The sequence below is a fragment of the Brachyistius frenatus genome, unplaced genomic scaffold (assembly GCF_029030835.1).
Source record: "Brachyistius frenatus isolate BFR_SWC_R1_liver_20210118 unplaced genomic scaffold, ASM2903083v1 Contig_373, whole genome shotgun sequence".
Classification (NCBI taxonomy): domain Eukaryota; kingdom Metazoa; phylum Chordata; class Actinopteri; family Embiotocidae; genus Brachyistius; species Brachyistius frenatus.
The window spans coordinates 70,001-82,500 of record NW_027210972.1 but is presented as its reverse complement, the minus strand read 5'-3'; the positions used below and the strand labels follow the sequence as shown (position 1 = coordinate 82,500).

Below are 12,500 nucleotides of genomic sequence, written 5' to 3'. Positions count from 1 at the left end.
TGACGCGTTAAAACCGATTTTTGAAGTCGTTGTTGATCATCGTTCTGGTTTCTCAGACCTCAAGACACTTTTTTAGTTTGTTCTGGTTTCTTCCCTTTTTATTTTTCTACTTCAGGTTGAAATCTGTCGTCACATGAGTCACACACACACACACACACACACACACACACACACACACACACACACACACACACACACACACACACACACACACACACACAGGTGTGTGTGTCAGAATATCCGTTTCTTTTCCTTCGTAATTCACCCCAACGAAACAGTGATGAAAGCAGCTTCACTTCCAACCTCCTCCGTACAGTGAGGAGGATTAAGGAGTCAGGAGTTCCTTTAAGTCGTATAGCTTAGTGATGCGTCAGTGAAGCGCACTTCATCACAGTCTTTAATATGTTTCTGTCCGTCTCACTGGACTGTTTAGGAACATTTAATTTGCAGACGGAGGCGCTGAGTCGTGTCTGCAGGGCTGAGACGCGTAATTAAAGGGGAAGTCCCGCCCTCGTAATCAATCACTGCAGGCTGCAGGGAAACAGCATCACCCAACTCCAACAGCTTTATTTCCATCAGATATTAATTCTTGTGTTTGTTCTGGAGTAATTAAATGAAAATGAATAAACTGTCCGTTTAAAGCTGGTGGTGAATAATCTGGTTCCTCTACTGACGAAGGACGAGCTCGTTAGACACCATCAGCTCAAAGCCTTTTTTCAGATCTTCCTTTAAATCTCATTTAATTCAAACTTCGAGCTGCTGTCGACCGTTTTTCTATCTTGTTCATCACAAATTAAAAATTAAACATACGACCTCCATTTTTTAAAGAAAATGATTAAATTCAAAACGTTTTGGCTCCTTTAATACTTCATTTATTTTTGGAAGCTGAACTTCAGCTATAAATCACGTTGTTTGATTGATAATGTGATTAAAATAAACGACTCAACTGAAAATAGAGACAAAATGTTTCATGCAGAAAATCTGAATGGAAATAGTTCATTTTTGTTTAGTTTCTCACATTATCTTTAATTACATATTGATATTCAACGTGTGAATTAAACCCTGTAGAGCGATAAAATCATATTTAGTCTTTTTTTCTTATTTTTTTGATCTTATAACGTTGTGTTTTTAATTCCGTATCATTTCTTTGTCATCTTGGTGTTCAGGATCTCTTCTCTTTAATTATATTTTCTTTTTTTCTTATTTCTTTTATTTTTCTGTATGACATCTCTTTTAAGGCTCCGCCCCCCCACCCCGTGACCCTGTTCAGGATAAAGTGGGTATAGATAATGGATGGATGGACATATCTTTATTCGGTTCTTATTTCATTTTTCTTGTCACATTGCGTCTCCTTTTTCTTATTTCTTATGTTTTATCTCATCATAAAGTTTTTATTATTATGTTTTTTCTGTTTTTCCCTATTTTTTTCCTATTTTATTATATCATATCTAATTTATTCCTTACTTCATGCTCTTTATATGTAGCTTTTATTTTTCTTATTTTATCTCTATTCTTATTTTATTGTATCGTGTCACATCTCCTTCCTTCTGTCCTTACAGCAATCTATTTTGAATCTTTTTATTTTACTGCATCTATGTTTCACTGTTTTGTCTCTTCGCTCTCATTATTCTTTCTCACTTTTTTTCTTATTTGATCTTCAGAAATGTGATTTTTAATGTTGTGAATGACTTAAATCAAAGCAGCTGAGTCACTCCGACGATCAAATTGATCAGTCTCCTGATTTAAGAAATATTTTGGGAATTAAAACACTTCATTTTAAAAAGAAGTTACAAATCAGAACAATAAGATCATTTTTTTTATTTGTCTTGATTTGCTGTTTTTATTAAGTGAAATCCACCAATAAAAAAACAAAACAAGACACCAGAAGATTGTTGAGCTTTAAAAGGTTAATTTAACCAAAAATGAGAATGTCCGCGGACCTTTTCATTCATCCTCTGTTCTCTTTATTGGTTCATCTCCTCCTCCCTCTGAGCGGCCTTTTAAACCCCGACTCTTCCTCCCGCTCCTCTTCCTCTCTCCACTCGGCAGGATTTCACCGCTCGCCGGTTTGACGGAGCGGCTTGTAAACGCCACCAATTAGGACGCCAATCGGCATACAAAAGGGCCGCTGCTGAATGGCGATGAGAGGTGGGAGGCTTCCCTCCCGCCTCGAGCTGTCAGAGGATCTGAGGAGGGTGAGGAAGGGGTGAGGAAGAGGAGGAGAAGCCAGCCGGCCGTGTTTTGACAGGATGAATAGACGGAGGAATGGAAGTGGCTGGGAAAGGCTTTGTTATGTTAACGGATGGCCATTTAACAGGAGGAAGAAACAGGAGCACATTCATGTCTCCTCAACTCTGAATGAGTCCGTTTTATTATCTCGTTGAGTCTTCTGGATGAGGAGGGTGAGGAGGGTGAGGATGAGGAGGGTGAGGAGGATGAGGAGGGTGAGGAGGATGAGGAGGGTGAGGAGGGTGAGGTTGAGGAGGATAAGGAGGGTGAGGAGGAGGAGGATGAGGAGGATGAGGAGGGAGAGGAGGGAGAGGAGGGTGAGGAGGATGAGGAGGGAGAGGAGGGCGAGGAGGGAAGATGTCTCCTCTCCTGACAGGATGACGACATGATAACCTGCAGCCCAACAGAACAGGATAAGAGTCAGCAGCTCCGTCCGGTTGCTTCTACGCATGTTTACTGTTTATCTTTTTACATAAATGTACAACATTTTATTTTTTTTAGATGTTTGTTAAAAGTCGTTGAAGTCACGTAGACCGTAGACAGCCCGTTTTCCAACGCCGGTCCCGACGGGACGGGACGGGACTTGGAGGCTCCAGGTGGACTGAGTCGGTACTAAAACCTGATTGATCCATCGCGGTATCAAAGCATGTAATACACCCGCCAGTCCACTAGAGGGAAGCGTCACCGTGTAGCGTCTTTGCCTCGTGATACTATCGGTGTGACGAGCTTGAGGGAACTGAAACCATGTGGTTACAGTTTGGGGAAAAGAAAGTCCTGACGTGCACGTTGTGACCACCTGGATTTGAACCTGAAGCCTCGTCCTGCAGGGGAAGTTCTGCTCTCTGCAGACGACGTTCTCTCGGCTTCATCTGACTGCCGCTAAGGCTGCGTTCAAAATAACGAACTTCCTCCCTTAGTCCACTCCTACATGTTAATACTCTGACTTGTGTTGTGTCAAACACTGATGTCCCGTAACACTTGAACGCATCACCTGCCAACAGAACTCCAGGTGTTGTCGGGCCTCCGTTTGAGAACACTGCTGTCTGGTGCTGGTCGGTGAAACATGAACACTTTAGTGACGTGTTCGGCTTCTTCAGACGCCGCTGTTTTAAAATTCTTTACGTCGGCGGTTCTTCTCTTTCTGCTCCGCAGCCACGATGGCGACCGTTGAGTCTGGAAAGTGTCCAACGTTTTGTCCTCAGTTTGTATCACTGATGAACTCCGAGTTGCGAGTGTCGGTACGTAGATACGATGGGTAGGATTTATATTTGAGCTTTTTATTTTTTTTCTGCGCGAGTCAAACCTATAAAAGCTTCATAAACTGAAGAAACGCTATTTAAATCGGAGTTTGGAGGCGACAGACGAATCTTCACTTCCTTCATCAGCAGCTCTGAGCGCTCCGGTTTCAGCAGCTGTGAATCTCCAGCTTTCATCATTTCAAACATAATAATGCAAATACACGACGCAGCTTCTGTTTACTACTCACTGTTTTCTTACCTTTAATTCACCTCCGCAATGAGCCACAATCACTTAGTCAGTGTGTGTTGGATGGCTAATGAGGGAAATGAAGAGCCCCCTCCTCTCCTCCTCCTCCTCCTCCTCCTCCTCCCCCTCCTCCTCCTCTCCTGGGACCAACAAACCAGCACTCGTCTGTCTGTTTCAGTAAACGTCCATCATAACTCCAGGAGCTTCCACCGCCGAGTCGTCCTGCTGAGCTGGGAGGAGAGCAGCGTTTCATCCGTTATTACCCACAATCCTCGGTGTTTGTTTTCACCTGACGGGGTTTAACAAATACTTCAGATAATGTGGAGAGCATCTGACTGTCTGGTCATAACGAACCAGCTTCAGCCTCAAGAAGTCCAAGAGTCTAAAAACAGATGGTCTGAACCCAAAGACTCTAAAACCAGTCTAAACCAATCTGAAACCAGTCTAAAACTGTTTAAACCAGCCTAAACCAGTGTAAACCAGTTTAAACCAGCCTAAACCAGTCTGAAACAGTCTAAACCAGTTTAAACCGGTCTTAATTTGTTTAACTAGTTTGAATTGTTTCTGATTGCTTTTAATTCGGTCTAGCGACGCTTTGAAGGACGTACGTTGTGTTTCAATGAGATACATCAGTAAACTGACTTGACTTGACTTTAAAAAATGTATAAATTTTCCGTATTTGAAAAGATCCCAAATGTGGAGCCGACTGCACTTTTATTTCCTCCTTATGAGAGAAATCACACAAAGAAGAAGCAGAGAACTGAAGACGAGCAGATGAGTGAGACAATGACTGAAACATGAAAGGGATTTATTCATGTTCCAGGAAATGAAAGAATAAATGAGACAATCGTTGGCGCTCATTAACACGCTGAGAGGAGACCTCTCCGATCTGCCACGCTGACTGTCGACGGTAAATAAAGATGTCAGGTTGAGAGATGAAAGCAGCTTCTTCCTCTCCGAGTCCTCTGAAGTGTATTTTACGGAGCCTTTGAGACTTGTAACCGTCTTTTTAGGGATTTAGTGGATTCGTTAGATTTGACCCCTTATCACTCCTTCAGGGAGCGTTTCTCTGAGTCTTATATAATATTCACAACGCAAACAATTACACAACAAATTAGCCCAAAGATAATTATTCATGCACGTGCTGCTCCTGTGAACACAGACTTCATTATTCCAGGTGGATTTCATCAGTTCAATTTAAACAGGAACATCAAACGTGGAGAAGAATCACGAATCACACGAGAATCTGTAGGACAAAAAACATGACAAGAAAAAGTTGTTATTTGGAGTCAGAATATTTAAAGACAATGTTGGAATATTTTGATAAATATGTCAATATTATTCTAAATATTTTGAGCAAAAAAGTTGTAACTTGTAATACTTAGACAATTAAGTCACAATACTTCAAAAACAAGTCATAAAATGTTGTTGAAGTTTTAATGTGTTAATAATATTCTGAATTTTTGAAGAAAATTCTCAGAATATTTCTAGAAAAAGTTGTAATTGTTTGACAAAATGTGGTCATATTTCGAGGAAAACTAACATACATTTTTACTCGTAATATTTAGAAGTATTGAGAGACTAAAGTTGGAATTTATTATTGTGAAACAAAATTAATTCTTTTGAGGAAATACATTGATATTTTTTGGAGATAAAACTTGCAAATTATAATATTTTAAGGAAAAAGTCATCAAATGTTGTTGAAGAAAGTTGTAATATATAAAAAAATTGTTTGATAAAAACAAATAACTTAGAAAACAGTTCCTGAACATTTTGTAATATTTCAAGGAGAAGTAGCAGAAATATTTAGTAGTATTAAGAGAAACAAAGTTGGAACATTTTTGATAAAAAGTATTAGTTTGAGAAGAAACTATTTTGCTATATTTGGAACCAAAGTCAAAGAATTGTGACAGAAAACAGAAATATTTATGAATAATTTTGAGAAAAAGTTGTGTTATTTTAGGTGAAAGTGATATTTGGGTGTTTTCTGTGTTAACGGTTGTTGTTTTTGTGGCGTTGCTTTGCAGAGCGAAGATGACGATACGAGGAGCGTCGCTGCTTCATCCGTCATGGTGAGTTCAGGAGAAACTAACTGAACAAAGAGCTCGTGTGTGTGTGTGTGTGTGTGTGTGTGTGTGTGTGTGTGTGTGTGTGTGTGTGTGTGTGTGTGTGTGTGTGTGTGTGTGTGTGTGTGTGTGTGTGTGTGCGTGTTTGCTGAACAGCAACGAGCTGTCAGAATCTACACAAACTAGGCTGAAATAGATCCCCCCAGTCCCATCCCCCCACGCCGTTCCCATGGCGATATCCCATAATCACTGGCGGTACGCAGCGCCGGCTGCTCATTGGCTGTGACGGCCTCCCACTGCTGTCTGACTGGAACCAGCTGGAGACTCTGATGTTTATTAGCTGAAAGAGTCCGTTTGCAGAGATTATTTACGTTATTGATTTCTATCTGCTCAGATTAGTTTGATCGTAAAAAGTCCGTCCCGTTTTCTGGCTGCTGTAGTTTCTTCATTCGTCGCTGATCTGTTTTTTTTAATTGGTGATGTTTGAAATCCTTCTGATGTTTTTCTCTCTTCACCTTCTGGATGAAAAATGTTTCATCTGCTGTTTCAAATAAAGAAAGTTTGTGAGCTTCCTTCATAAACTGTAAATAAAGATGGAGGACGTGACTGCTCCCACATGAAGCCAAAATATCTCAGAAATGTTCGCTGCAACAACAAAAAAACATGGTATCAAGGCCCCATCAGGTGGGCGGAGCCAGGCTAGCCCCTCCCCCAAACTGTTGCTGATATTACAATTGTTATGTTGTAATTTGACTCCTAAATACAGAAGACTGAATTAAAGTGGAAAAATCCAGTTAATGGCAGTAAAGTTCAGACTCCACATTCAAAGGTACCCCCCCCCCCCCAGCCCACCACAGCATACAGGTTGAGTGTTTGCCGCCGCGGCGTGCTGTCCGGCTGAAGGACGGCCCCCCCTGTGCCCGGTCAGGCGGTGTAATTATCATGGAGGTATCAGGTAAACAGTGAGGACGGCCCGGCAGGCCTCTGATTAAAGGACTGAGTGGTGCCTCGCAGCGACCCGCTGGCCAATAAACACCACTAATGGCATCAGAACCCCCACACCCCCACCCCTCCACCCCCCCGCAGCCCCGCAGCCCCGCAGTCCGCCACAACTACAGGACATCGAGGACATCGAGGATGCCGAGGACGCCGAGGACGCCGAGGTTTGTGATGGAAACACGGACAGCCAGAAGATTAAAAACATGAAACTGGAATCTGAACAACAATCTGGTCAAAGAGACAGGAACTCCTTCTTCTTCTGTGGTTCTCTGCTGCTGCTCTGACCTTCCTCTTCCTCTTCCTCTTCGTCCTCCTCCTCCTCCTCCTCCTCCTCCTCCTCCTCCTCCTCCCAGTCTCTGTTCCACAGGGTGCAGCTGGATCCTCTGGAGAAGGACTGGATGAGGAGCTCTGCTCTGGGGAACATGGCCGCCCAGCGCCTGCTGCTCGCTCAGGAGCCGGGCCTCGTCCTCAAGAAGGTTCTGGTTCTCAGATTCTTATGAAGGACAGGAGAGGAACACGGTTCTGGTCCTGTCCTGGTCCTGATCCGGTTTCTGAAACTGATGTTTGTTGTGGATTCAGATCAGCTGCTCTGATTTATGATCAGAAAATAGATCAATATTCCTCATCAGCTGCTCTGGTGTTAAATTAGCAGATATTTGAATGGAGTTTGGTGCTTCAGGTGATTCTGGTTTCTCATCACGTCTACAGAACAATTAACATTTACAGAATAATAAATATTTAAACACGTTGATTGATTAGATATTATTTAATATCATGTTTTCCGTTTGTTTCCTTTGACTCTGACATTTTTCTGTCTGCTTCATTCTGCTTCATCAGGACTTCATCTCTGTAAGTAAAACATCTGTTGAGGATCAATAACCAATCGATCAATAACCAATCGATCAATAACCAATCGATCAATAACCAATCGATCAATAACCAATCGATCAATAACCAATCGATCAATAACCCGCTTATCAAAGGCCTTCATGACCTGAACAACATGAAGCTTCTTAAATACATTCAGGTGAATCAACCTCCAGCTATTGATCAGCTGTTAGATCACTGATCAGCTGTTAGATCACTGATCAGCTGTTAGATCACTGATCAGCTGTTAGATCACTGATCAGCTCTTAGATCACTGATCAGCTGTTAGATCACTGATCAGCTGTTTGGACATTAATCAGATTGAACAGCAGCTACTAACATTATAAACTTTCACTACGCTATTTTAAACAAGCTAAGATTAATTTAAATAAGACAACCATAATTTAAAGAGGCTAACTTTAGTCCAAACAAGATAACGTTAACTTAAACAGGTTAACTTTAACCTAAACAAGTGAATGATAGTCTACCTGATAAGCTAACGTTAGTTTAAACAAGCTAATGTTAGTTGAGCTAACAAGCTAACAGTCTAAACAAGCGAGAGACGAACTGTCGTTTTTAAAGCAGAACGATTCTGACATCACAAATCTGATGGGACGGAGGGACAGTGGGACGGTGGGACGGTGGGACGGTGGGCGGAGGGATGGTGGGCGGAGGGATGGTGGGCGGAGTGACGGTGGGCGGAGGGACGGTGGGCGGAGGGACGGTGGGTGGAGGGACGGTGGGGCGGAGGGACGGTGGGACGGTGGGCGGTGGGACGGTGGGCGGTGGGATGGTGGGCGGAGTGACGGTGGGCGGAGGGACAGTGGGACGGTGGGCGGAGGGACGGTGGGACGGTGGGCGGAGGGACGGTGGGACGGTGGGATGGTGGGATGGTGGGCGGAGTGACGGTGGGCGGAGGGACAGGTGGGACGGTGGGCGGAGGGACGGTGGGACGGTGGGCGGAGGGACGGTGGGACGGTGGGCGGATGGGACGGTGGGTGGAGGGACGGTGGGACGGTGGGCGGAGGGACGGTGGGACGGAGGGACGGTGGGACGGTGGGCGGTGGGATGGTGGGCAGAGGGACGGTGGGCGGAGGGACGGTGGGACGGTGGGCGGAGGGACGGTGGGCGGAGGGACGGTGGGACGGTGGGCGGTGGGACGGTGGGTGGAGGGACGGTGGGACGGTGGGCGGAGGGACGGTGGGACGGTGGGCGGTGGGATGGTGGGCGGAGGGACGGTGGGCGGAGGGACGGTGGGACGGTGGGCGGAGGGACGGTGGGCGGAGGGACGGTGGGACGGTGGGCGGAGGGACGGTGGGACGGTGGGACGGTGGGCGGAGGGACGGTGGGACGGTGGGCGGTGGGATGGTGGGCGGAGGGACGGTGGGACGGTGGGCGGAGGGACGGTGGGACGGTGGGCGGTGGGATGGTGGGCGGAGGGACGGTGGGTGGAGGGACGGTGGGACGATGGGCGGAGGGACGGTGGGACGGTGGGCGGTGGGCGGAGGGACGGTGGGCGGAGGGACGGTGGGACGGTGGGCGGTGGGACGGTGGGTGGAGGGACGGTGGGACGGTGGGCGGAGGGACGGTGGGACGGTGGGCGGTGGGATGGTGGGCGGAGTGACGGTGGGTGGAGGGACGGAGGGACGGTGGGACGGTGGGCGGGGGATGGTGGGAGGGACGGTGGGCGGAGGGACGGTGGGACGGTGGGCGGAGGGACGGTGGGACGGTGGGCGGTGGGATGGTGGGCGGAGGGACGGTGGGTGGAGGGACGGTGGGACGGTGGGCGGAGGGACGGTGGGCGGTGGGATGGTGGGCGGAGTGACGGTGGGTGGAGGGACGGTGGGCGGAGGGACGGTGGGACGGTGGGCGGTGGGATGGTGGGCGGAGGGACGGTGGGACGGTGGGCGGAGGGACGGTGGGACGGTGGGCGGAGGGACGGTGGGACGGTGGGCGGTGGGATGGTGGGCGGAGTGACGGTGGGCGGAGGGACGGTGGGACGGTGGGCGGTGGGACGGTGGGACGGTGGGCGGAGGGACGGTGGGACGGTGGGACGGTGGGATGGAGGGACGGTGGGCGGAGGGACGGTGGGCGGAGGGACGGCAGTTATTCGCTGTGTCAGTGAAACTCGATAAACGGCTTTAGAGAACGAGTGCTTTGAGAAAACAATCGGCTTGAGGAAAGAACACGAAAGAAGTTGTAATCTGCTTATTGAAATGAATAAGGAGGGCGGGGGGTGGGGGGATGTGTGGGGGTGGGGGTGGGGGTGTGTGTGTGTGTGTGTGTGTGTGTGTGTGTGTGTGTGTGTGTGTGTGTGTGTGTGTGTGTGTGTGTGTGTGTGTGTGTGTGTGTGTAAAGTATTGATCCTATTAGTTTGGGTAAGAATGAGGAAGACGATCTGATCACTAGAAATCTCATCAGAGGCTCCGCCCTCTTTAATTTCCCACAGAGTGACGTCCAGCTTCATCAGAGCAGCTGTTCACATTTTATTTAACTTATACATTCGCTGTTTGATCGACGATGATATGAAAACTTACAAAAGACAATCAAAGAGTTTCCAGAGGGTTCCTGAACGCAGCACGGTGATGCAGCAGGAAGTGACGACCTTCATCAGGAAGTATTCAGAGTGCTGTCTCTTCATCATCATCATCACTGAGTTCCACACGTTAACGTCACCGGTACGTGAACATCTGTGATGTCACCGTGGAAACCTGAAACTGGAGCAGAGAAACAGCAGATTTTGGTCAAACTTTTGGGGAACAGAACATTTTCAACACGTCTGTGTTCCTGAGCCCAGGCAGTGATTTCCACCACAGAATCATGTTGGAGAACCATTTCCTGCTCCGACACCTCCGAAGGTCCCGGTGGAACTCGGTGTTGACAGTCTGACTCTGGGGGACCAATTCACGGTGACACAACCAAAGAAACCCCACCTGGTGTCTCCTGACCTGACGATCCTTCTTCGGTCTTGGACAGTGAAGCTCCGCCCCTCTTGAAACGTGATGTCATCAGAACAGCTGGGTTTCTGTTGTGGAAATTACTGCATGGGCTCAGGAACACGTGTTGAACATTTTGTTCCCTAAAATCTGCTGTTTCTCTGCTCCAGTTTCAGGTTTCCATGGTGACATCACTAATGTTCTCGTACCAGCGGTCACGTTAACGTGAGGAACTCTGTGATGATGATGATGATGATGATGATGATGATGATGATGATGAAGATGATGATGATGAGTTATTTAAACGGAGACAGATGATGTTGAATAATCTCTGATTTCTTATTGGTGTCTTTGGTTCTGAGTTACATTTACTTTGCATCGTTTTTAAAACCGAGACACTGACGTCTTTAAAAGAGTCGAAGTGCTGAAATAATTTAAACAACATGTGGTCCAAACTACGGAGGAGTGGTTCGTGTCATATTTTAGTCCTCGTCCTGTTCAGCAGCTTCCATCCACTCAGGAAGTTAAAGCAGGAAGTTAAAGCAGGAAGTTAAAGCAGGAAGTTAAAGCAGGAAGTTAAAGCAGGAAGTGAGCTGCTGTTTGTTCCTGTGTTTCCGACTCTCTCCGGTTGCCGCTGACGACCTCGTGTGATGTGAACCTGCTGCTGCTCAAAGGGGGTAAGATGTCTTCTCCGTTAACACTAATCATCTAAACATGGCCAACAACCGCCGCACGTCTGCCTTCTGCCTCAATTAGCAGAGCGATGACATCACGGCGAGCAGCTCCTCACCGCCGTGATGTCATCGGAGGCGGCGGCCATTATAAGAGTTAAAGCAGGAACTCTTCAAGGAAATGGGACTCACACAGATGTTCACACACAACACCTGCTACACAACACCTGCTACACAACACCTGACACACAACACCTGCTACACAACACCTGACACACAACACCTGACACACAACACCTGACACACAACACCTGCTACACAACACCTGCTACACAACACCTGACACACAACACCTGACACACAACACCTGCTACACAACACCTGACACACAACACCTGCTACACAACACCTGATACACACAACACCTGATACACACAACACCTGACACACACACAACACCTGATACACACAACACCTGACACACACAACACCTGACACACACAACACCTGATACACACAACACCTGATACACAACACCTGATACACACAACACCTGACACACACACAACACCTGATACACACAACACCTGACACACACAACACCTGACACACACAACACCTGACACACACAACACCTGATACACACACACCTGACACACAACACATACACACAACACCTGACACACACACAACTGACACACACAACACCTACACACAACACCTGACACACACACACACAACACAACTGACACACACACCTGACACACAACACACACACACACACCTGATACACAACACCTGATACACACAACACCTGACACACAACACCTGACACACAACACCTGATACACAACACCTGCTACACAACACCTGACACACAACACCTGCTACACAACACCTGCTACACAACACCTGATACACACAACACCTGATACACACAACACCTGACACACACACAACACCTGATACACACAACACCTGACACACACAACACCTGATACACAACACCTGATACACACAACACCTGATACACACAACACCTGATACACACAACACCTGACACACACAACACCTGATACACACAACACCTGATACACAACACCTGATACACACAACACCTGATACACAACACCTGATACACACAACACCTGACACACACAACACCTGACACACACAACACCTGATACACACAACACCTGACACACACAACACCAACACCTGACACACAACACCTGACACACACACAA

At 46.9% G+C, this 12,500-nt stretch overlaps 1 protein-coding gene across 1 annotated transcript in view; it reads left to right on the top strand.

Moving 5' to 3' along the window:
• Positions 1 to 12,500, top strand: part of LOC138636382 (ankyrin repeat domain-containing protein SOWAHA) — a 44,480-nt gene that overhangs the window by 12,965 nt on the left and 19,015 nt on the right. Inside the window, exon 5 of the mRNA XM_069724377.1 lies at positions 5,742 to 5,786. Coding sequence (XP_069580478.1) covers positions 5,742 to 5,786 — 45 coding nt within the window. The remainder of the gene's footprint in view (positions 1 to 5,741; positions 5,787 to 12,500) is intronic.